The sequence below is a fragment of the Crocuta crocuta genome, unplaced genomic scaffold, assembly GCF_008692635.1.
Source record: "Crocuta crocuta isolate KB4526 unplaced genomic scaffold, BGI_CrCroc_1.0 scaffold149, whole genome shotgun sequence".
Lineage (NCBI taxonomy): Eukaryota > Metazoa > Chordata > Mammalia > Carnivora > Hyaenidae > Crocuta > Crocuta crocuta.
The window spans coordinates 1,939,973-1,965,332 of NW_027551561.1; the positions used below are offsets into that span (position 1 = coordinate 1,939,973).

At 45.5% G+C, this 25,360-nt stretch overlaps 1 protein-coding gene across 1 annotated transcript in view; it reads left to right on the plus strand.

Moving 5' to 3' along the window:
- Window positions 1-16,421: 16,421 nt before the first annotated feature.
- PRPF8 (pre-mRNA processing factor 8) overlaps window positions 16,422-25,360 on the plus strand; it is a 34,210-nt gene continuing 25,271 nt past the window's right edge. Inside the window, exons 1-19 of the mRNA XM_077749588.1 lie at window positions 16,422-16,482; window positions 16,677-16,787; window positions 17,272-17,440; window positions 19,302-19,466; window positions 19,544-19,762; window positions 19,894-20,106; window positions 20,231-20,356; window positions 20,437-20,542; window positions 21,440-21,630; window positions 21,759-21,878; window positions 21,966-22,155; window positions 22,281-22,400; window positions 22,526-22,660; window positions 23,012-23,141; window positions 23,524-23,720; window positions 24,276-24,482; window positions 24,610-24,773; window positions 24,922-25,048; window positions 25,168-25,360. Of these exons, the coding sequence (XP_077605714.1) occupies window positions 16,688-16,787; window positions 17,272-17,440; window positions 19,302-19,466; window positions 19,544-19,762; window positions 19,894-20,106; window positions 20,231-20,356; window positions 20,437-20,542; window positions 21,440-21,630; window positions 21,759-21,878; window positions 21,966-22,155; window positions 22,281-22,400; window positions 22,526-22,660; window positions 23,012-23,141; window positions 23,524-23,720; window positions 24,276-24,482; window positions 24,610-24,773; window positions 24,922-25,048; window positions 25,168-25,360 (2,872 nt within the window). The 5' untranslated portion in view covers window positions 16,422-16,482; window positions 16,677-16,687. The remainder of the gene's footprint in view (window positions 16,483-16,676; window positions 16,788-17,271; window positions 17,441-19,301; window positions 19,467-19,543; window positions 19,763-19,893; window positions 20,107-20,230; window positions 20,357-20,436; window positions 20,543-21,439; window positions 21,631-21,758; window positions 21,879-21,965; window positions 22,156-22,280; window positions 22,401-22,525; window positions 22,661-23,011; window positions 23,142-23,523; window positions 23,721-24,275; window positions 24,483-24,609; window positions 24,774-24,921; window positions 25,049-25,167) is intronic.

Genomic DNA, 25,360 nt, shown 5'->3' on the forward strand with positions numbered 1-25,360 from the left:
CCAATCACAGAACTGGTAAAATGCTCATAAACAAAGAGGACAAGGAAAAGCAATATAAAAGCTGACAGGAAGGGACCCCAGGGGTGCAAGACACAGATGGTCTAGACAGAGAACTAGAGTGAGTGACAAGGAGGAACAATCCGGCTCAGGAGAGATGGAGGTAATAGAAGCCTTTAGAGAGGTTAGCAGAGCGAGAGAAGAGAGAGGTGGAAATAGAGACTGAGGGGGATTCGTCAAGGGAGCTGAGAAGCAAAAGAACTTGAAGGTGGAGAGGCACTCAGTGGAAAGATCCACCGGCAGAAAAAGAAAGTAGAAGATAGGTTGTGTTGGAGACAGGCAGAAAGACAAAGGACAAACGGCTACAGTGCAAAACACAAAGACAGAGACTGCCAGGAGCTGGTAGGCAGAGACTGGTAGGAAGATGAGGAAAAATCAGAGTCAGGGATGTAAATTGAGATAGAAGAATAGGCAAAGGGACTGAGGAGAACCATAGAGAGTGAAAGAAGAGGGGGGAGGCAGGGGTGGGGGGGAAGGGAGAAGCAGGCAGATTAAATAAACATCCAAAGGAAAGGAGGCACCTGGCCGGCTCAGTCAATAGAGCATGTGTGATCTCAGAGTTGTGAGTTCGAGCCCCGTGCTAGGTGTAGGCATTACTTAAAAAAAAAAAAAAAATCTATGGACGCCTGGGTGCCTCAGTTGGTTAAGCATCCGAGTTCAGCTCAGGTTGTGGTCTCAGGTTTTGTGGGTTTGAGCCTCACTTGGGCTCTCTGCTGTCAGCACACAGCCCACTTTGGATCCTCTGTCCCCCTCTCTTTGTCCTTCCCCTGCTTGCACTCTCTCTATCTCCCTCTCTCTCTCTCCAAAATAAATTAAAAAAAAAATTTAAAAATAGATAAAAAGGGGCGCCTGGGTGGCTCAGTCGGTTAAGCATCCGACTTTGGCTCAGGTCATGATCTCATGGTTCGTGGGTTCGAGCCCTGCATCAGGCTCTGTGCTGACAGCTAGCTCAGAGCCTGGAGCCTGCTTTGGATTCTGTATCTCCCTCTCTCTCTGACCCTCCCCTGCTAACGCTGTATCTCTCTCTCTCTCTCTCTCTCTCTCTGTCAGGAAAAAGAAGAAAAGAAAAAAATATTTAAAAATAAATAAAATAAAAACTAGATAAATAGAATTTTTAAAATAACAACAAAAAGCCCAAAACCAACCAAATAAAAATAGCCAAAGGGGGGGGGGGGAAACAAGGAAAAGGAGGGAACAGATGAAGAGAGGAAGAAAGAATAGAGATAGAGAAAAAATGAAATAGATCATTAAATCACAAAGGGGGTGGGGCACCTGGCTGGCTCAGTTGAAAGAGGATGCAACTCTTCATCTCAGGGCCAAGAGTTGGGTTTTGTTTTGTTTTTTCATGTTTATTCATTTTTGAGAGAGAGACAAACACAGACAGAACACAAGCAGGGGAGGAGCAGAAAGAGAGACGGAGACACAGAATCCAAAGCAGGCTCCAGGCTCTGAGCTGTGAGCACAGAGCTCGACATGAGGCTCAAACTCACAAATCAGGAGATCATGACCTGAGCCAAAGCTGGATGCTTAACTGACTGAGCCACCCAGGTGTCGCTCAGGGTTGAGAGTCTGAACCCCATGTTGGGACTAGAGATTACTTTGCAAAGTTAAAACATCTTTTTTTTAAGTTTATTTATTTATTTATTTGGGGGAGAAGCAGAGAGAGAGGGAAAGAGAGAATCCTAAGCAGGCTCTCACTGTCAGCAGCTTGAACTCACGAACCGCAAGATCATGGCCTGAGCCAAAATCAAGGGTTGGATGCTTAACTGGCTGAGCCACCCAGGCACCCCCAAAATTAAAACATCTTAAACATTTTTTTAAAGCACAAAGGGGAAGAATAACACTTAGAGGCTGAGAAGAAATTGCCACAGTTGGAACCAAACACAGGCAGACAATAAGAGCAGAGATGTCAGTTGTAATCAGACAAAAGCCAGAGAGGCAAAAGTATAGAAGTTGAGATAGAGAAACAAAATAGAATCGTGTCAAAGAGGTTGTCCTTAGTAGAAGTAGTATCTTCAAAACTCAATTTGCCATCTTAACCGAATGCCTTCACATTGTCTTGAGTTTTCAAAGCAAAAGAAATGTGACAAACCCATGGAAGAAATCCATTCCCTAAGGATGTGCTGAGGTCAATATTGATTTGTCCTGAGCCCTGCCTGTTTTCTCGTGCCATTGACATAAATTCATGGTTCAACGGAGTACCCTCTAGATAGTAGTTGATAGTATCCGTGAGAGATGCCAAGACCTTGACCATTATGGAAATACAGCTGTTCCTGTGGGTTAACTAGTAAAACTTGAACGAGAAGGGTATTAGCTACTAGGTAGGGGTAGAACATAAGTAAACACCTGAAGAATTTGGGATCACACAAATTTTCATCATGGCGACCTAGTGAAACTTCAGGAGGGCAAGACTGCACTGTGATTATAATTAAGTAGATATCTCATCACAGAGACCAGTTATAGATGGTGTGGACCAGATACAGATGATGGGAATTGGAGAGGGGTGGTCAGTTGGGTCTCAAGAAAGGAGCAGCTCAAAAACGCAGAGGTTGGCAAATGCTGCATTTGTACGATGAGTTGAGTCACCGTGGCAGTGGCCTGTCAGACCTCACCATGGCCCCGTGAAGTGGTCGTCAAGACTGACTCCATGCCTACCAAGCTATTGGCTGATGAAGTATTTGTCCTCTGGCACAGAGGAGTGGCTTCCGGGATGGGGGACATTGATTTATTATAGTCTTGAAACACTATCCTGGTCATAAATTAATAAATTGCTATGTACATAATTGCAGCAGTCTTTTAAGGATGCGGTTTCTTTGAGTCAGGTTTTCTTGGTTCCAGTGGTGGTCTGATTTATAATGAAATGTTGGCTTGTGGAAGCTTTGCCTTGGGGGAAGGCTCCTCTTGGACCAACTTTTTGACCTACAAAGCTCTAAAGTGTTAGAAGATCCTTTACTACCAAAAAGCAAACTTGGGGCACCTGGGTGGCTCAGTTGGTTAAGGGTCCAACTTCCGCTCAGGTCATGATCTCATGGTTCATGAGTTCTAGCCTCTTGTGGGGCTCTGTGTTGGCAGCTCAGAGCCTGGAGCCTGCTTTGGATTCTGTGTCTATGGCTCTCTGCCCTTCCCCTGCTCATGCTCTGTCTCTCTGTCTCTGAAAAATAAATAAGTGCTAAAAAAGAAAGGAAAGAAGGAAGAAAGAAAAGCAAGAGAACGGAGTCTGACAATTTAGAGTGATTTTTCAATGCCAAGGCTTGGAACCAAAAGAATCTTTTAGCCGAATTAATCTTGAGTTAACAAGAAAATTAATTAGACAGAAATCTCTGTAACTGAGTTGTCAAGGCTTTATCATATATAAAATCTGGATTTGTCAGGCTGAAAATTAGAAGCCCTCACTGGGCAGGAAAGTACATAAGGGAAGTTATACTCTTTTTCTTTCATGTTTATTTTATTTTTAAGAGAAAGAGACAGAGCATGAGTGGAGGGGCAGAGAGAAGGAGACACAGAATCAAAGCAGGCTCCAGGCTCTGAGCTGTCAGCACAGAGCCGGATGCCATGAGGTCATGACCTGACTGGAACTGACTGAGCCACCCAGGTGACCCAGGGGGATTTATTCTCTAAAGAGCCGCACTTGCATTGAAATGTTTGTTTAGAATCACTGGCTTAAAGTCACAGGATCCCAAACTAAACATTTGCTATACTTACCATCGTTAGTCACCTTTCATGCTATCTCCTATCTAACCTCACTCAACAAAGACCAATCCCATTATCTAGATGAGAAAACAAACCTCCGAGAGGTTGAATAATTTGCTCAGATTTAACTAGCTAGCTGGTGGCAGGGTCTGGACTCAAACCCATTTTTTTTTTCTATGATACCACCTGTGGCCAACATCTGCTATTTTTGCCTGCCTAGCAGTGTAGAGATTTTCCTTAGAAAACCAGGCCTCTCTCACTCCTCTGTCAATGGGCATGTGACCTAGGCGTAGCCAATCAAAACACAATATCCTCTTTCCCTGAGATGCGTTCCTGACACACAACTAGAGTTTATGAGCCTCAGCACCTTGACTTCTGCTTGACCTTTTAGCTAAGGGCACTAAGTGTGTTAACATTGCTAAGCCAGTAGGATGTAAGCGATCGTCTCTGAACATGAAGCCACCACAGAAAGAGGGGTCAGAGATGGAGATCTCTAACATCATTTGGGTGTCTAGATCAAGCTCTGCCTGAAGCTGGAACTCCTGGACAATTCAGTTACACAAGCCAGAGAACTCCTGATTTGCTTAAGTGAGTATGAGTTGAGTTTTTTGGGGTTTTGTATTTTGTTTTGTTTTTTCACTTGTGACAGTGAGTCTTTGTTAATACATCACCTTCAAGGCTATCCAGTCTTACTCTTTCAGTTTGCAGGAAATTGAAACCTAGAAAAGTTAAGTGACCTATCCAAGTACGCCCAGCCAGTTTGTAGCATGGCCAGACTTAGAATCCAGGTCTCTGCTTTGGTTCAGGCCTCGTTCTTACACACTACATTGCCTTTTTCTTTATAGAAAGGCTGAGGAGAGGAGAAACATCAAGGTAAAAAGATAGGAGGCAGCTGACAACCGAAGAGCTATCAGATCAGATAAATTGCCTCTGAAGTGGTTATTTCTAAGTCAGGATGCTTCAGTTTGAAAGCCAGACTTATATTCACCAAGTATTGATCCCTGTGCTTTTCAGGAAACTGCAGGCCAGAGGTCCATTTCAGCCTTCCCCTGCAAATGAGAACACCACTTACCTCCATGGTGTGAGCATATTCTTTCCCCTTCTTGCCACATCTTCTGCAGGAACATTCTGTGTGAATGTGTAGGTTCGGTGTAGGTCCATGGATGTGAAAGGTTATCAGACACGCCACGGTGGCATAAGGATTGTTCTGACCTGAAGTCAATTGAGAAACAGATACAGGAAAAGTTCTCTATCCTCCCCATCTCTGCCTAGAGGCAGAGTCCAAGTTTCCCTTTGTAAAGGTGGGACGGTGGTTCCCTCCGGCACCGTTTATCAGGAAGAGGAGAATGACTCCTAATCACACTGGAGGATGAATGAGATTTAATAAGGTCTGCATAACAGACCTTATGAAAATAACCCTTATTATCGCAGAAGTGATTCTCTGAGTGAGCCCTTTCAACTAAGGATGCAGGCCACGTGACCTTTAGGAGGCGAAGAATGGGAGTTCATTTGTGCAGTGCATCGTGAGGGTCCCTGCAAAGGGCTCTCTGCCTACCACCACCCAGTCCCCAAAACACTGTGGGATGGTATCTGAAATTCCAGGGAGGATCAATGATTTCTTGGGGTTAGGCTTTGCCTCCTCCCTCTGGCCTGCCCGCCTGAGCCCTTGAAAGGACCCGTTTGCCTCCTTGAACTTCACTGGTTGGCGTTGCTAACCCTGAGAGCTGAGAGGCTAACACAGCACATGCTGTAGATCCCAGGTTGAGAGGCCTGGAGAACCGGGGGGCCACGAATTCCAGCTCCTGCTCCGCTGTTGACTTGCTCCCCTCAGCAGTGTGTCCAAATGTGGTTTTCTTCAAGCTCTGCCCTTCCTTCCCTAACCGCAGCTCTTCCCAAAATCTAAAGGTTTCTACCCGGACAGCAAGCAAGGGTGGGGAGCAGGGTAGATGACGGCAATGAGGGCAGGGAAACGGGGGTGGGGTGGGGGGGCCACCACCCAGGGAGGGCAGCTGCAGCGACACTTCCTTGATGTGTATTAAATTTTAGAAATTCGGGTGAACTTTGCATTCTGCTTCAAAGTCTGTTCATATCCGGTTTAATATAAAATACCATTTGGAATTACTTGGGAGTTATAATACTTGATTGTAAAATTTTTTACAAAATGTCCAGTGAAACTGTCGGTTTTACTATCCAGGAAGATGTGCCATCTCTTTTTAGGTTTATTACTTATTTTGAGAAAAAGAGAGAGAGAGGAGATGAATGAATGGGAGAGGAGCAGCGAGAGAGAAGAGAGAGAATCCCAAGCAGGCTCTGTGCCATTGGCGTGGGACTTGAAACCATGAACCATGAGGTCATGACCGGAGCCTAAATCAAGAGTCAGATGCCTGACCAACTGAGCCACTCACGTGCCCTGAAGATGTGCCATTTTATCTGTGGCTCCAACTATCAATGGCATGCTTCACTTTTCCTTATTTCTCCTTTCAACAAGAATCTATAAAGTATCACATTGAGTAAAAATCCAGATCTCCTGCAGAACCCTGCACCCAGGATTTTGTTAAAGTGGGAAATTGGGAAAGAAGTTCTACCAGAGGAGGGAAACCGGAGGTAAGAAATGTAGAAACAGGTCATCCACAGACTGAGAATGGACAAACAGCACATAGAGGGGATGGGATTGTTGCATTCTGACATCCAAGGGGTGGTCCGGAGCCTAACTCACGACCTTTCTTCCCAGACCTGCATCCTTTCCTGCATTCTCCCAGCCTGTGGATGGCACTGCAATCAACTCACTGTAGAAGTCAGGAATTTAAGATTCAGTCTTGAGCACACCACCCCGCGTCCCACCCCATACACACCTATCTGATTAATCACCCAGTTTGGAATGGATTCCACATCCATTCATTCCTTTCCATTTCTGCTTTCCCACCCTGGTCAAAGTTACTGCCATCTCTAGCCTGGATGATGTTGATGGTGACTTCATAACTATCCTCCACGAAGCAGCCAGTGTGGGATTGTTCCCATGAAAATCTGATCATGTCATTCCCCAACTTGATACCATCCAGATGCCCCTCCTTCTTTTGAAGGTATAGGCATGACTCGGGGTGCCTGGGTGGCTCAGTCAGTTAAGCGTCCAACTTCCCGAGCTCAGGTCATGATCTCATGGTTTGTGAGTATGAGTCTCACATCGGGCTCTGTGCTGACAGCTTGGAGCCTGGAGCCTGCTTCGGATCCTGTGTCACCTCTCTCTCTGCCCCTCACCCCCTCAAACATAAACAAACATAAACAAACAAACAAACATAAAGGCACGACTCAGGAGCAGTCCTGTAGAGTTGTGCATGATCTCCTCTTATCTACCCTCCGGACTCTTGTGACTTTATATTTGACTCTGTCCGCGCTTTCCTTCTCAGAATCTTGCACGACAATGGCGAGTGCTGGGTAGGCTTCCCATTATCCCCTGCAACTGTCTTTCTGGCTCCCCTCCTCCTCCTCCTACTGTATCCCCTGTATCTTATACACTCTCTTTTCTTTTCTTTCTTGTTTTTTTTTTTCTTTTTTACATTCTTACTTTTCAGTGCTCATTTCCAACATGTCTTTTTCCAAGGAAATTTCCATGACCCTCCCCCTATAATTAGGTCAAATCTCTCTGTACTTTTCACTGCAAGCACTTATTACAAGTTTAATTGAAGAACCAATTATGCACATTTGAGGAAAGCCATGATATATATAGAAAAAGAAAAGGGAAAACACACAAAAAGCAAAGACTGCATGGAGAATAAAACTTCAGAAAAGCTCTTATTGTTTTCCTCAGAGAGACAAGAGAATATATTGTAACCATGAAATAAGAACATACTAGCAAAAAAGAAAGAAAAGCATTCAGAAAAAAACAAAAAGAGTATTTTGAAATTAAAAATGTGATACTGGAGGGGTGCCTAGGTGTCACAGTTTGATGGGCTTTGGACTCTTGATCTCAGCTCAGGTCATGATCTCATGGTTCAGGAGTTCGAGCCCCGCTTCAGGCTCTCTGCTTTGGGTTCTGTGTCTCCCTCTTTCTGCCTCTCCCTTGCTCTCTCTCTTTCTCTCTCTCTCTCTCAAAATAAATAAACTTTTAAAAAATGTGATACTGGAAATGAAAAATTCATGGAGGAGTTGAGCAAATCTCCCAGAATTAGGACAGAAAAGGTGAGACAATCATGGAACCAGTGCAGGAGATTCAACATCAAAATAATGGTTGGGGCGCCTGGGGGGCTCAGTCCGTTAAGTGTCTGACTTCGGCTCAGGTCATGATCTCACGGTTTCTGAGTTGGAGCCCCGCTTCAGGGTCTGTGCTGACAGCTCAGAGCATGGACCTGCTTCAGGTTCTGTGTCTCCCTCTCTCTCTGCCCCTCCCATGCTGGTGCTCTGTCTCTCTGTCTATCAATAATGAATAAATGTTAAAAAAAAATTTTTTTTTTTAAAAACCTCCAAGTAATGGAAAGGGGTGCCTGGCTGGCTCAGTCAGTAGAACCTGTGGCTCTTGATCTTACAGTCATGAGTTCGAGCCCCATTTGGGCATAGAGTTTACTTAAAATAATAATAATAATAATAATAAAGGTGTTTGAGTGGCTCAGTCAGTTGAGCATCTGACTCTTGATTTTGACTCAGGTCATGATCCCAGGGTCATGGGATTGAGCCCCACGTTGGGCTCCGTGCTGAGTGTGGAGCCTGCTTAAGATTCTTTCTCTTTCAGGGCGCCTGGGTGGCTCAGTCAGTTAAGTGTCTGACTTTGGCTCAGGTCATAATCTCACGATTCATGAGTTTGAGCCCTGCATCAAGTGAGCTCAAGCCCCACTTTGAGCTCTGCACTGGGATTGTGGACCCTGCGTGGAATTCTCTCTCTTCTCTCTCTCTCTCTCTGGCCCTCACTCACTCTTGCTCTATCTCAAAAATAAATAAACTTGAAAAAGATTCTTTCTCTTCCTCCCTCTGCCCTTCTCCCCCACTCATGCTCTCTCTCTCTAATTCTATAATTGAGAGAAATAATAATAATAATGGGAATCCCAGGAAGAGAGAACTGAGGGAAAAAAAGAAAATCATCAATGAAGTAATAAAAGAAAATTCGTCAAAACCAAAGAACATGAGTTGCAGTTCCTACATATTGATGGGTCCACAGACCAGTGAAAGAAAATAGATTCACATCGAGCAAATCATAGGTAAATTTCAGGACACTGAGATTAATGTTCCAGAGGGGAGCATCTCAGGAGCTGGACACTCACTCCACTACTTCTGTGTCCTCCCATAGGGAGCTGGAGAGAGGACCTTGGGGTGTGGCTTCTAGAGCCAGACTACTTGGATTTCAATCCCAGACCTGCCACTTATTGGCTATGTGGATTGGGCAAGTTACTTGATTTTTCTGTGTCCCAGTATCCTCATCTGTGCAGTGAAATGACAGTAATAGGATCATCATGAGAATTCAGTGAATTAACATATGCAGTGCACTTAGACAAGTGCATAACAGAGTACATGCTATGTAGTGCTATTGATAGTGCATGCACAATTACATAAGCATCGATTGTTAATCTTGTCAAAATTATAATACAACCAGGTTGGGAGAATGAGATTGTATGAAGGGTATACATATATATGGGAGGCTAGGGCGGGTTGGATCTCCATTTTCTACAATGGAAAGTGGGTGGATAACCTCTAAAAGCAAAACGTCAAGTGGCTCAGTCGGTTGAGAAACTGATTCTTGACTTTGGCTCAAGTCATGATCTCAGAGTTGTTCGATCAGGCCCTGCTTTGGGATCTGTGCTGGGTGTTAAGATTCTCTTAAGAGTCTCTCTCTCCCTGTCTCCCTCTGTCCCTCCCCCTGCTCATGCATATGCCCGCTCTCTCTCTCTAAAAAAATAAAATAAAATAAACTTGGGGCATCTGGGTGGCTCAGTCGGTTAAGTGTCCGACTTTGGCTCAGGTCATGATCTCACAGTTCAGCCTCACATCGAACTCTCTGCTGTCACTGCAGAGCCTGCTTTGGATAATCTGTCCCCCTCTTTCTGTCTCTTCCCCACTGTTTCTTGCTCTATATCTCAAAATAAATTTAAAAAAAACTTTTTTTAAATGTTTATTTTCTTTTATTTTTGAAAGAGAGACAGAGAATGAGCTGGAGAGGGGCAGAGAGAGAGGGAGACACAGAATCCAAAGCAGCCTCCAGGCTCTGAGAGCCTGACTCGAGGCTTGAACCCACAAGCTATGAGATCATGACCTGAGCCAAAGTCAGATGCTTAACCGACTGAACCACCTAGGTGCCCCTCAGAATGAAGAAATAAACTTAAGAATATATATAAAGTAAAAGCAAAAAGTCAAAAAGTAACAATACACACTTGTTTGGAGATATGAGAATAAATGCCAAATTAATCAGCGAAAGTTGATAACAGTGGTTTTCTTTGGGAAAGGAGAAATGAGCAGGGGAAGCATAGGCAGCTGTTCTTTGTGACAGATTCTGTGAGACTATATAACTTTGTAAAAGCTGTAACTAAAAATATTCATTGTATAACTAGTTATTTAATATCCGCAGGTAGAATGCATGCTCCAAGCAGGCGCAGCCTCATTCTGGTTGGCTGTCTTCTGTACCCAGCACCCTGGCAAGGTCAGCACCTGGAGGTGTGTATTAAACTTTAATAGAAATACATCTTTAAGGGTAGGTATGCTTTGAAAAGACTTACTGCATTGAATAGGAGTTCGGACAAGATGATCTCCGATGTCTCAGCCAGTTCTATGATTTTAATCTACCTTCCCTCTTATCTCAGTTTCTCTTAAACCTCTTGCTACAGTCCAAATTCCTGTTTTTCTTTTATGCCTAAATTTTCAAATGAGTGGTTGATACCCATTGCCTCCCTTGTTTTAGGAACCTTCTTGGCAACCGGGAACCGTATTGTCCCATTATTTCTCTGAAACTGCTCTCGTAGGTTATAGAATTCATTCTTGCCAAGATCGTGTCCTTTCTTAGTCTTCCTCTACTTCTTGCATCATCTCATATGGTAGAGGGCTTCCTCTTCTTTTTTTTTTTTTTAATATTTTTATTTATTTCTAGGAGAGAGAGAGAGAGACAGCGTGAACAGGGGAGGGTCAGAGAGAGAGGGAGACACAGACTCTGAAACAGCCTCCAGGCTCTGAGCTTGCAGTCAGCACAGAGCCCGACGTGGGGCCCGAACCCACGAACCGCGAGATCATGACCTAAGCCGGACGCTTAACCGACTAAGCCACCCAGGCGCCCCGAGGGCTTCCTCTTCTTGAAGCTCCTCCTTCCTGTGGGCCTCTCCCAATCTTTCCAGCTATTACTTCCCTGGCTTTTTCTGGCATCCTCCTGTTCCAGACTGTGTCTCCAGGCTTCCTCATTTGCTTTTCTGTTAGTCTTCTTACGGCCTTACTATCCGCTTTGGTCTGTCGATTGAACATCTGGTCTGAGCTCTTAGACTTCACACTTGTGTATTTCTAGCCAGAGGACTCCTTCATTCATATGACCCAAGTCACCTCCAAGTCCAGTTTTAAACTCCTTAAACAATAAGGAGACTGGTTTGGCTGCAATGAATTGGGCCCATAACAATGGCAGCTAATATTGTCTCTTTAGCTCTGTTCCCGGCTCTGTCACTTTGCTACTCAACTGAGCTACATCAGACTCAGACTATATTTGACCAGTTAAGAGACCTTAAGAGAAGTTCTTAATTCTTTAAGTCTTAAAGTGTCTTCATTTGTAAATTGTTTACTTTTTAAAAATATTTTATTTTTAATTTTTAATGTTTTCAGGAATAGAATTTAGTGATTCATCAATTACATATAACACCCTGTGCTCCTCCCAGCAAATATCCTCCTTAATGTGCCTTGACTACTTAGTGTAAATTATTTGATTTGCACAAATGTTTTCCAGCTTTAAAAGAAAAAGCTTGGAAAACATTGGCAAGTAGATAAAATCATTGGTAAAAAGTCAAAATGCTGCCCAAGCTCTGGAATTCAAGATCAACTACAACTTAGCCCAAAATTTTCCCATCCAACATTATACTTCTTAGGATGACCATAGAAGATGATATAGCAGGGGCACCTGGGTGGCTGAGTCGGTTAAGCATCCGACTGCAGCCCAGACCATGATCTCACAGTTTGTGGGTTCGAGCCCCGCGTCGTGCTCTGTGCTGACAGCTAGCTCAGAGCCTGGATCCTGCTTCAGATGCTGTGTCTTCCTCTCTCTCTCTGACTCTCCCCTGCTCACGCTGTCTCTCTCTCTCAGAAATAAGTAAAACATTAACAACAACAACAAAAAAAGATGATACAGCAGTATGGTTAAGAACACAAGCCTCCTGGGCACCTGGCTGGCTCAGTCGGTAGAGCATGCAACTCTTAATCTCAGGGTCGTGAGTTCGAGCCCCATGTTGGGGGTAGAGTTTACTTAAAAAACAAACAAACCACAAACATATACGCTCTGGATCCAGTCACTTAGGGTGAGATGGAGGCCCTGTTATTTACTGTCTGTGGGGACTTGGGCAAGTGGCTCAGCTTCTCTGACCTTCAGTTTCTTTATCTATAAATGAGGTCAATAAGAGTAACTACCTTGTTGGATCATTGTGACAGTTAAGTGAACTCATGCATAGAAAGTTGTTAGAGAGGACCTGACATATGCCTCATGTAATTAGCCATGTAACCCAAGGCAGATTACTCAATGATTCTGAACTTGGGTTTCTCATCAGTAAAATAGAAATAATAATGACATCTATCTTGTAAGGTTGTTTTGAGGATTAAAGTAGCTTACATATATTTATTTATTAACTTAAAAATAATTTTAGGCTCACATGAAAATTGCAAAAGTAGCACAGAGAGCATGAAGAGAAACACATAGATCAATGGAGTTAAACTGAGAGTCAAGGAACAAATGGCCAATTGATTTTTGACAAAGGAGCCAAGACAATTCAAAGGGGAAAGAACAGTCTTTTTAACAAATGCTGCTGGGGCAACTGGATAGCCATACGCAAAAGAATGCATTTGGACCCCTCTCTCCTACCACACATTAAAAATTAAGCCAATGGAGGGGCGCCTGGGTAGCTCAGTTGTTAAGCGTCCAACTTCAGCTCAGGTCATGATCTCATGGTACATGGGTTCGAGCCCCACATCGGGCTCTGTGCTGACAGCTAGCTCAGAGCCTGGAGCCTGTTTCAGATTCTGTATCTCCCTCTCTCTCTGATCCTCCCCTGCTCATACTGTCTTTCCCAGAAATAAATAAAACATTAAAAATTTTTTTTAAAATTAAGCCAATGTGAATCATAGACCTACATGTAAGAGCTAAAACTATAAAACTCTTAGAAAAAACATAGGCGTACATGCTTGTGAGTCGGATTAGGCAATCATTTCTTTTGTTCTTTTTTTTTTCCAAAATTATTCAGGTTTTTTTTTTTTAAGTTTATTTAGAGAGAGGCTGTGTGCACATGAGCTCACATACACCTGTGTGAGAGCATGAACTGGAGGGGGGAGGGCAGAGAGAGAAAGGGACAGAGAGAATCCCAAGCAGGCTCCATGGAGTGTGACAACATGCTGTCAGTGTGGAGCCCAACTCAGAGCTTGAACTCATGAACCGTGAGATCATGACCTGAACCAAAATCAAGAGGCTGATGCTTGGTTGGTGTGCCTGGGTGGCTCAGTCGGTTGGGCGTCTGACTTCAGCTCAGGTCATGATCTTGCCATTCATGAGTTCAAGCCCCGTGTCAGGCTCTCTGCTGACAGCTCAGAGCCTGGAGGCTGCTTCAGGCTCTGTGTGTGTGTGTGTGTGTGTGTGTGTGTCTCTCTGCCCTCCTCGACTCACACTCTGTCTCTCTCTCACACACAAATAAATAGTCTGATGCTTAACTGACTGAGCCATTCCAGTGCCCCTAATTAGGCAATAATTTCTAAGATTTGATGCCAAAATCGTAAGTAATAGAAGGTTTTATAAGTTGAACTTTATCCAAATTAAAAACCTTTCTTCTGCAAAGAACACCATGAATAAAATGAAAAGATAACCCTAAGAATGAAAGAAAATTTTTGCATATCTTATAAAGGTCCTTATAAAGGGACTTGTATCTAGGATAAGGAACTACCAGAATACAATAATAAAAAGACAACCCAATTTCAATATGGGCAAAGGATCTAAATAGACATTTCTCCAAAGAAGATTTTGTATATAGGTATATGTATATGTATATGTGTGTATATGCATATATTTTGAGGACGTACCTCAAAAACATGCTAAGTAAAAGAAGCCAGCCACAAAAGATAACTATTCTATGATACTAATTATAAGAAATGTCTAGATCAGGCAAAACTATAGAGACAGAAACTATATTAGTGCTTGCCCAGGGCTGAGGAGTAGGAGGTAGGTGGAAACATGCAGTGAGTGCTAATGGGTACAAGATTTCTTTTTGGGATGATGAGAATGTTCTGAAACTAGATACTAATGATAATTTCATGACTCTAAATATGCTAAAACTCATTGGAGTGTATACTTAAAAGAGGTGAACTTTATGGAATGCAAATTATATCTCAATAATGCTGTTTAGAGAGAGTACAGGGGCTCCTGGCTGGCTCACTTGGTGGAGAGCATGGAGAACGTGGCTCTTGATCTTGGGATTATGAGTTTGAGCCCCACATTGGATGTAGATTACTTAAAAATAAAATTTTTTTTTGTAACAAAAGAAATAGTACAGAGAGTTCCCATGTACCTTTCACCCAGTAGCAAACTTCTTACATGACAATAGCAGAACAACCAAAACCAGAAGTTGGCATTGGTACTATTGACAAATAGTCAGTCACAAAAGATCACTATTCTATGATACTAATTATAAGACATGTCTAGATAAGGCAAAACTATTGAGACAGAAAGTATATTAGTGGTTGCCCGGGGCTGAGTAGTAGGAGGTAGGTGGAAACGTGCAGTGATTGCTAATGGGTACAAGGTTTCTTTTTGGGACAATAGACCATACTAGGATATTACCAGGGTTTAAAACAATACCTCCCACACAAATGAACCTTATACAGGTGGAAGGACTGCACAACAATGATGAACATAATGATAGTGGAATTTCTACTGCTGGCTGCAAGGTTGATTGGCTGTTTTCAGAGCATGCCATATTGGTTCCTTTTTTTTTTTCTTAAGTTTATTTATTTTGAAAGAGAAAGAGTGCGAGCGAGCACATGAGCCGGAGAGAGGCAGAGAATCTCAACCAGGCAGAGCCTGATGTGGGTCTTGAACCCATAAACTGTGAGACCATAACCTGAGCCAAAGTCAAGGGCCAGATGGTTAACCGACTGAGCCACCCAGGCGCCCCTATTGGTTCCCCTTTCTAAACTTCAACTCTAGGGCCGCCTGGGTGGCTCAGTTAAGCGTCTGACTTCAGCTCAGGTCATGATCTCACGGTTCGTGGGTTGAAGTCCCACGTCGGGCTCGGTGCTGACAGCTCAGAGCCTGGAGCCTGCTTTAGATTCTGTGTCTCCCTCTCTCTCTGACCCTCCCCTGCTCACACTGTCTCTCTCTCTCTCAAAAATAAATAAAACATTAAAAATTTTAAAGATAAACTTCAATTCTAGCAGTTTCCACCACCTGGGATTCCTTTCTCTTTCCTCTTTCTTTACCCCATCAAATCCCTCACATCCACCCATTTCCATCAAATCTTTACTAATGCTCCTCTCCCTTCTGTGACTTGGGTGAACTTCCACACTAGCCTCCTCTTGTCTGGACTCTCCTTTGCACTTTTCTCTAATCATCTTTGAGTCCTAAATTTTCAACCAGATTGAGAGGTTGTATGGTTTACAATTCCTCTGCATTCTCCACAGTAAACTTTGTGAGTAAACTTACCTGTGGACTGAGTCAGATTTAAGGTTGTTTGGATGGAATAAGAGAGATAGAAAGTGAAACTAGGATGGCAGGAGGTGGAGAGCAATTCAAGCAGCAAGACAGAGGCAGAGCCTGAGGGAATCAAGAAGCATTGATAAGGTGTCCACTATATACACCATACTGTAATCATTGCCAGAGAGAGAGAGAGAGAAGAATGGAGAGGGAGGGGAAAGGTCAGCTAGCAATGTTGATCCCCATGCCCTTTTTATTGCTCTAGGTGCATTGACTAACCCCTTGACTTCACACGCAGAGTTAAAATGCCCTGCCCCTGAACTCCCATCACATTGCATTGTAAGATCCTGGGTTGTTTGGCCGCTACCCTGAGTTCCAGGAGGTTGGCTTTTCTCCCTGCTGTTCCAACCCCTATACCTACTGAGCACTCAATAAATGACGGCTTAATGAATGCATGAACAAAGCAAGGATGGACTCCGAGCAAGAGGACCTCAAGTCTCCATTTATGAAACTAGATACAGTATAATGTGCAGATGATAACAAATTTATTTTTCAAAAAGAAGGTCTGTTGTAATCTGAAAGACCCCAATCGCAGATTAGAGGGCGAAATACACCTATCACAGGTCCCAAAAGCAGCCCGAAAGGGGCGGGAGGCAGGGCTTGCACCTACCCGACCCCACCCTCTTGCGTTTTACTGTTTCCGCCTATGCACCCGCCCCCTCTGGCCCTATGTGCAACTCTCATTGGTGAACTCTCTAATCTGTCTGGGCACATGGGCGCCTATTGGGTCAACTGCTGAACGAGAGTGGCGTACTTCCCGGCGTTGGGAACGCACAGCGGACGTAGGTTTGCCGCCATTTCTGCTGCGAAGAAAGCGGCTACCTGTGTGGGGGCTTTTGGGGGTTCGTGGCAGGCTTTAAGGGCTGGGCTGGGCTGCGGGAGGCGGGAGGGAGTCGGGCTGAACGGCCTAAAGGTTGGGCTGGGCCGGACTGGGCATACTCTGAGCGAAGCGGGTTTGCAGGTCGGGGGTGTGGACGCGTTCCTGCTGGGCCCGGGCCCTATTGCTTGTTACAGTTTTTCTCTCTGTGTCCCCCAGATCCTCCGGGAATGGCCGGAGTATTTCCTTACCGAGGGCCGGGCAACCCGGTGCCCGGCCCTCTAGCCCCGTTGCCAGACTACATGTCGGAAGAGAAGCTGCAGGAGAAAGGTGAAGAACGCGTGCGGGAGCGGCGCCTGCGGGCCCAGAGGCTTAGGGCGGGTGTGCGCGTGCGCGCGCGCGCAGCGGGTTTGCTGTTTTTTTTCCCGTTTTGTTAAGCTGTTAAGCTGTCAGCTCTCTTATAGCCCCGTTTGTTTGTTTATTTTTATCTAATAGAGTAGTTAAAGGTATCTGTTTTTGTATTGCCGGATCCAGTGGGGACACAATTGTATTTAAAAAAAAAAAAAGATCCTTCCCTGACGAGGGTTAAGTTGCAGTGAGGGAGGTAGACAGTAAAAAACTTAATGTGTTACAAGACTGTCAGACAGTCATAAATGTGATCAAGGAGATAAACGAAAAAATAAAGCGGAGTGAGGTAAGAGAATTGGCATCTGGATGCCCACCCCGTGCTTATACATCTTGACAGGAGCTTACCCTGGGGCATGAGGTGGGGATGATTAAGTGTGTAGATCTTTAAACTGAGGTGTCTTTGTAGCCCGAAAATGGCAGCAGTTACAGGCCAAGCGATACGCAGAAAAGCGGAAGTTTGGATTTGTGGATGCTCAAAAGGAAGACATGCCCCCAGAACATGTTCGGAAGATCATTCGAGACCATGGAGACATGACCAACAGGAAGTTCCGCCATGACAAAAGGGTCTACTTGGGGTAATGAACCTCTTGGAATTGTTTTGTTTGCAGTTTGGCCCCTCTCCCTTGTTCTTTCCCATGGGTTGTAGCCCTGGATGGATTTCGGGACAGGAACTCTCTATGACAGCCCATCTTGGTGGTTATAGGCAAAGGGAGAAAACTAGGATTCTGTGATCATTTTCAAATCTTCCAGTCATTCTCTGATTGCTCTAATTTTTTTTTTTTTGATCTGCCTCTAATTAGTCCTCTTAATTGGTCCAGCTATGTTAAGATTTCCCTATCTTTGAATGGGGTGAAACCTAGAACAGGACACTGCATTCTTATTGCTGGTAACTCCTCAGTGACTATAGAATTCTGAGGTTCAGGATATTTTAACTCCTGAAGCCTCTATACTCTTGTTTTCCTGTGCTCCCAAGCTGAGTGAATACAGATATAAGTGCCTTAGCAAACCTCTTTTCCATTTGGACACAAAAATGTTAGCCACTTAATGGTCTAAGGCAGCCATTAAAAAAAGATAACCATGGGGTGCCTGGGTGGCTTAGTCGGTTAAGCGTCCGACTTTCGCTTAGGTCATGATCTCGCGGTTCGTGGGTTCGAGCCCCGCGTCGGGCTCTGTGCTAACTGCCAGCTCAGAGCCTGGAGCCTGTTTCAATCTGTGACTCCCTCTCTCTCTGACCCTCCCCTGCTCACGCTGTCTCTCTCTCTCTCTCTCCTAAAAATAAATAAAAAACATTAAAAAAAAAAAGATAACCATATATATTTTGTTTATTTATGAAAAATTTTTTTTTTTAACGTTTTATTTATTCCTGAGAAAGACAGTGTGAGCAGGGGGAGGGTCAGAGAGAGAGGGAGACACAGAATCTGAAATAGGCTCCAGGCTCTGAGCGAGCTGTCAGCACAGAGCCCGATGCGGGGCTCGAACCCATGAACTGTGAGATCACGACCTGAGCCGAAGTCGGACGCTTAACCGACTGAGCCACCCAGGTGCCCCTATAAAAAGTATTTCCTGAGAACTGTGCTAGATACTAGGGAGAGGGTAGTGAATAGGAAGTAATGGCCTTTCTGTATCTTTATAGTCTTGTGGCATGACAGATACGAGACAGATGGTTACAATGAGGTGTGACAGATATTTTATTATTTTTTAAGATGAACAATTTTATTTAATATTGGTTTCTTTCATTTTATTTTTTTTTTTAACTATTTTTATTTATTTCTAGGATAGAGAGAGACAGTGTGAACAGGGGAGGGTCAGAGAGAGAGGGAGACACAGACTCTGAAACAGGCTCCAAGCTCTGAGCTGGCAGTCAGCACAGAGCCCGACGCGGGGCTCGAACCCACAAACCGCGAGATCATGACCTAAGCAAAAGTCGGACGCTTAACCGATTAAGCCACCCAGGCGCCCCTCTTTTATTTTTTTAATTTGGGAGAGATGGACTGCAAGTGGAGGAAAAGGGCAGAAAGAGAGAATCTCAGCGCAGAGCCTGACGTAGGGCTCAAATCCCATGACCCGAGGATCATGACCTGAGCTGAAATCAAGAGTTGGACGCTTAACTGACTGATCCCCCCAAGGCACCTTTTACTATTATTATTTATGGGGGGGTACAGAGCGTGTAGAATGTGGGAGGGCCCAAAAGCTATCTCTAGAGGAAAAGAAGCCCAGTATTGTGGGACTGTGAAGTTTAAGAGGAAGAGTGCACAATTGGAGAGGAGGAGGTAGGGCTCCTGGTCGCAGAGGGCCTGTGCGCTCAGTTTGAGAGTTTGGACTGTAAGACAGGCTTTTCTGTGGAATGCAGTACTGTGATACCATGTGTCTTCTCTGCATGGCACAGGTAGCAGAACACCTTGTCGCTTATAATCGTCTTTCTCCTTAACGTTGCAGGGCCCTAAAGTATATGCCTCATGCAGTACTCAAACTCCTGGAGAACATGCCTATGCCTTGGGAGCAGATTCGAGATGTGCCTGTGCTGTACCACATTACTGGAGCCATTTCTTTTGTCAATGAGATTCCCTGGGTCATTGAGCCCGTCTACATCTCCCAGTGGGGGTGAGAAGGGCTGGAATATGGGGATGGGGGTTGGGGGCAGTGAGCAGAAACTATAGTATGACATTGTTGGCTTCTAGGTCAATGTGGATTATGATGCGCCGTGAAAAAAGAGACAGGAGGCATTTCAAGAGGATGCGTTTCCCCCCTTTCGATGATGAAGAGCCACCTTTGGATTATGCTGACAACATCCTAGATGTTGAACCACTGGAGGCCATTCAGCTAGAGCTGGACCCTGAGGAGGATGCCCCTGTGTTGGATTGGTTCTATGACCACCAACCATTGAGGGACAGCCGGAAGTGAGTAATGCTTACAGTTGTTACTGCTCCTGTGAGAGTTTTGGAAATCGAGGTGTTCTGGAAGAGCAATAGGTAGAGTGGCTTGGCTAGTTGGTATAACTAACTGACAAAGGCCTGTCTTTTTTTCCTAGGTATGTGAATGGCTCCACTTACCAGCGTTGGCAGTTCACACTGCCCATGATGTCCACTCTCTACCGTCTGGCCAATCAGCTCCTGACAGACTTGGTAGATGACAACTATTTCTATCTGTTTGATTTGAAGGCCTTCTTTACCTCCAAGGCACTCAATATGGCCATTCCTGGAGGTCCCAAATTTGAACCTCTTGTTCGAGACATCAACCTCCAGTAAGTTGAAGAATAGGGGTTTTATGCACCTTTGGTTGAATAAAATCTAATCTAGATCCTTGAGATACCATTGTAGTTTCCAAATTCCCCAGCTGGTCAGCTCATCCTTGCTTTTGCATCCTAGGGATGAAGACTGGAACGAATTCAATGATATTAACAAGATCATTATCCGGCAGCCTATCCGCACTGAATACAAGATTGCTTTTCCTTACCTGTACAACAACCTTCCACACCACGTCCACCTCACCTGGTGAGAGCTAGAATACATGTTGGGGAAAAGAGAAGGCTGGAGAGGTAGAGAAACCTGAGCTGACTCTTCTTCCGTTTTAGGTACCACACTCCCAATGTTGTGTTCATCAAAACTGAGGACCCTGATCTGCCAGCTTTCTACTTTGATCCTTTGATCAACCCAATTTCTCATAGGCACTCCGTGAAGGTGAGAAGGGACATTGACCTTAGTTTTTCTAAGAGAAATTTCCTAACTGTGGCTGAAGTGTTACTAGATGAAAATTCAGCTAGAGGGAGACATGTTTGTCATCCTGTTTAGTGTTCCCCTTGAGCTTTAAGCTAATTTGACACTTTGGCACTTGGCTCAACCCAAGTTATTGGTGTAATCTGTGTTCCTGTGATTGGGACTTTATATAGCCTATTTTGGTCTGTTTGCATTATGGTTTTTTAAAAATACTTTTATTAAGATATAGTTCACATACCATGTAGCTCACCTATTTAAAGTGTACAGTTCAGTGGTTTTTAGTGTATTCTGAGTAGTTCAGCCGTCTCTACAGGCAATTTTAGGATATTTTCATCATCCCAGAAATTCCTGTAGCATTGGTAGTCACTCTTTCTGTTGAACCTCTCTTGCCTAGGCAACTACTAATCTTTCTGTAGATATGTCTATTCTGGAGATTTTATATAAATCGAGTCTTACAGTATGTGATCTTCTGTGATTGGCCTTTTATACTTGGAACAATGTTTCTGATGTTTACCCATGTTCCATAGTGTTCTTAACAGACCTCCGTCCCCTAGCCCAGCTTTTGGAGCCTGGGTAGGAGGTGATTGCATTGTGTGCTTCTTAAGGTACTGGGGCTCCTTGGGAGGCCCTTGGTGATGAGCCAGTTGGGGCGTGAGGAGTGATGCTTGCTTTCCTGGTTGGCCCTGGCTTGTTCTCTGCTCCCCTGGCCCCCTTTGCCCTGGCTCTTTAGGGCTTTTCTTGTCTGGCAGCCTAGTTTCCATGGCAGATGTAGCCACTGTGCTTGGCCCCAGAGAATTTCCCTTCATCCCAATTCTCTGCCAAGTTCACTGGGAGCTGAACCCTTTGGGGTTCTCCTTTCAGAGCCAGGAACCGTTGCCTGATGATGATGAGGAGTTTGAGCTCCCAGAGTTTGTGGAGCCCTTCCTGAAGGACACACCCCTCTACACAGACAATACAGCCAATGGCATTGCCCTCCTCTGGGCCCCACGGCCCTTCAACCTACGCTCTGGTCGCACCCGCAGGGCCCTGGACATCCCCCTTGTCAAGAACTGGTAAGACTTCTGTCTGGGGGGTGATAATGAATGTATTGGAGAAAACACTATGCCTGGGTGGGATTGCAGCCTTTACCGGAGAGACTGGAGGGAGAGATGGGCTAGGTCTGCTTGGTTTGTTTTCCCAGGTATCGAGAGCATTGTCCTGCTGGGCAGCCTGTGAAAGTGAGAGTCTCCTACCAGAAACTGCTTAAGTACTATGTGCTGAATGCCCTGAAGCACCGGCCCCCTAAAGCCCAAAAGAAGAGGTAAGATGCCTGAGGGTCATTGCTCTGACTTGTTCCAAACTCAGTCTGGAGCTAACTGTCACTCTCTCTCTTTTATTCCCACTCCAGGTACCTGTTCCGTTCCTTCAAAGCCACCAAATTCTTTCAGTCCACAAAGCTGGACTGGGTGGAGGTGGGGCTACAGGTTTGCCGCCAGGGCTACAACATGCTCAACCTTCTCATTCACCGTAAAAACCTCAACTATCTGCATCTGGATTACAACTTCAATCTTAAGCCTGTTAAGACCCTCACCACTAAGGTGTCTGCATTTCTCCTCTGGGTTTAAGGGGTGTTACTGGTTTTGCTCTGTCCCCTGGGGAAGGAGTACATCTAGTTGGGACCATTGCTAATTAATGTTTTTAAAATTTTTGGTATCTTCTCCAGGAAAGAAAGAAATCTCGTTTTGGGAATGCTTTCCATCTCTGTCGAGAAGTTCTGCGTTTAACTAAGCTGGTGGTCGACAGTCATGTGCAGTACCGATTAGGCAATGTGGATGCCTTCCAGGTGAGGCTAGGGAGCCTTGATCCCTGCTCCCTCCACACACCCCCGGGGGGAGGGGGAAGCTGAGTGAAGGCTGGTCTCATGGAACCTGCTCTAGCTTAAAGCCTGATGGGCTAATTGTATTGCAGCTGGCAGATGGGTTGCAGTATATCTTTGCCCATGTGGGGCAGCTGACGGGCATGTACCGCTACAAGTACAAGCTGATGCGGCAGATTCGCATGTGCAAGGACCTGAAGCATCTCATCTATTACCGCTTCAACACGGTGGGAGCCCACCCTCATGCACTTCCTTTCTCCAGTCCATTTTAATTTTTCTGTCTAGTCAGGGCTTTTACAGGGACTGTTTGGGGGCACTGAGTATGTCCTTACTTGGCCTCACTGTATGTATTTTAACATTTCCCCCAAAAGCCCACCTTTAAGTCGGGAATCTCAGTTACTGGTTTTTGCCTTAGAATTTCTCACTTACTCCATTTTAGATGTCGAGATCCAGGAGTTTTGCCTCTTGTCCTTTTATTGTCTTAGATATGTTCTTCTTGCCCCTACTTGTGCCCAATTTCCAATTGCTCTCTAAAAGAATTGCTAACTTACATTCTTGATTTCTGTTCGGGGCCACAGGGCCCTGTAGGGAAGGGCCCTGGCTGTGGCTTCTGGGCTGCTGGCTGGCGGGTCTGGCTGTTCTTCATGCGTGGCATCACCCCTTTGCTGGAGCGGTGGCTGGGCAACCTCCTGGCCCGACAGTTTGAAGGTGAGTGGTTTTCTCTGTGTCCAATATTCTTTTTTTTCTTAATCACTTCAAGGGTAGATCATATGGTCCCATTCTGTCCCCTGTCCTTGTTGGAGACTGAGAATCCCTTCCTGCTGGATTGCCTCTAAGGCCCATTCTTCAGTGATTCTGACTTAGCACTGTGTTCCTTGGGCTTCTCTCCGGGGCCTTGAGGTTGTCTTGGATTTGCAGGATGGAAATTCCTCAGAAGCGTAGTTGTGACTATCTGAGGGAGCTTGTCTTTTTTGCACGTGCTGGGCGTATGGACACTGTTGATTCAGTGTGGCTGTGGTTAATGAGGGGGCGTGATGGTAGAGACTCACTGAGAGCAATGAATCTTGCCTTTAATCAATTTTCACTTTAGGCCGGCACTCTAAGGGGGTGGCAAAGACTGTAACAAAGCAGCGAGTGGAGTCACATTTTGACCTTGAGCTTCGGGCAGCTGTGATGCATGACATTCTGGACATGATGCCTGAGGGAATTAAACAGAACAAGGCCCGGACGATCCTGCAGCACCTCAGTGAAGCCTGGCGCTGCTGGAAGGCCAACATTCCCTGGAAGGTGGGTTGTTACCCCGACTCCAAGGAGACATGGACATCATCTTCCTAGGGTTAGGGTTACCGCTCCCGGGCCACATGGTAAGCTCAATCGATTGAGTGTCTGACTCTTGATTTCAGCTCAGGTCATGATCCAGGGTTATGGGATGGAGTCCCTGCATTGGGCTTCTCTCTTTCTCTCCCCATCTCCCCCTCCCTCCCTGTCTCCCTGTCTGTCCCCTATCCCTTTCCCCCACCTCTCCCTCTCTTGCTCTTAAAAAAAAAAGGTTAGGGGCAGTGGGTGGGGCACCTGAGGTCAGTTGGTTGAATGTTTGACATCAGCTAAGGTCATGATCTCACAGTTCGTGGGTTTAAGCCCTGCATCGGGCTCTGTGCAGACAGCTCAGAGCCTGGAGCCTGTTTCAGCTTCTGTGTCTTCCATTCTCTCTGCCCTTCCCCCACTTGTATTCTTTCTGTCTGAGAAATAACTGTTTAAAAAAAAAAGATCATTTTCAGACTCCCTTTGCGGGCTATGTGACTCTTGTCTGTCACTTTCTCACTGTGCCTTTTGTACTTTCAGGTACCTGGGCTGCCAACACCCATAGAGAATATGATCCTTCGTTATGTGAAGGCCAAGGCTGATTGGTGGACTAACACTGCCCACTACAACCGAGAACGGATTCGCCGTGGAGCCACTGTGGACAAGACTGTTTGTAAAAAGAACCTGGGCCGCCTCACTCGGCTCTACCTGAAGGCAGAACAGGAGCGGCAGCACAACTACCTGAAGGTTGGGCGGCTTAGGCTGGGCTGGGTGTGGGGAGTAGGCGGGAGAATACACTGCAGAATTGGGACTATGCCTTGTCCTGTAGGGATGAGGCTACAGCGCGGGGCTGATTATCACGTCTGCTCTGCAGGATGGGCCATACATCACAGCAGAGGAGGCGGTGGCTGTGTACACCACCACTGTGCACTGGCTGGAAAGCCGGAGGTTCTCACCCATCCCATTCCCCCCACTCTCCTACAAGCATGACACCAAGTTGCTCATCTTGGCCTTGGAGCGGCTCAAAGAGGCTTACAGGTGAGGGGTAGAGGGTGGATTCTTTTGGGAAGGTGAGAGCGGGAAGGAAGGCATTGTTGCCACCGTCTGAAGAAGGTTCAGCTTCACTGGTTTCTGGTTTTGGTTTCCTGTTTGGTTTTTCCTTTCATCTTTCCTGTTTCCTTATCAGTGTGAAGTCTCGGTTAAACCAGTCTCAGAGGGAAGAGCTAGGTCTGATCGAGCAAGCCTATGACAACCCGCATGAGGCATTATCGCGCATCAAACGTCACCTCCTCACTCAGAGAGCCTTTAAAGAAGTAAGATCCCCCCCCCCCACCTCCCGGTTTTCCATTGGCATGCTATTCACGGCCCCAAGAATCGTGGGTTGCTGTGAGCAATCAGTGGGTCCGTGTAAGTCAGCTTTCCTTTTCCGCAGGTGGGCATTGAGTTCATGGATCTCTATAGCCACCTGGTGCCGGTATATGATGTGGAGCCACTGGAGAAGATCACAGACGCCTACCTGGACCAGTACCTGTGGTATGAAGCTGACAAGCGCCGCCTGTTCCCACCGTGGATCAAGCCCGCTGACACAGAACCACCCCCTCTGCTTGTTTATAAGTGGTGCCAAG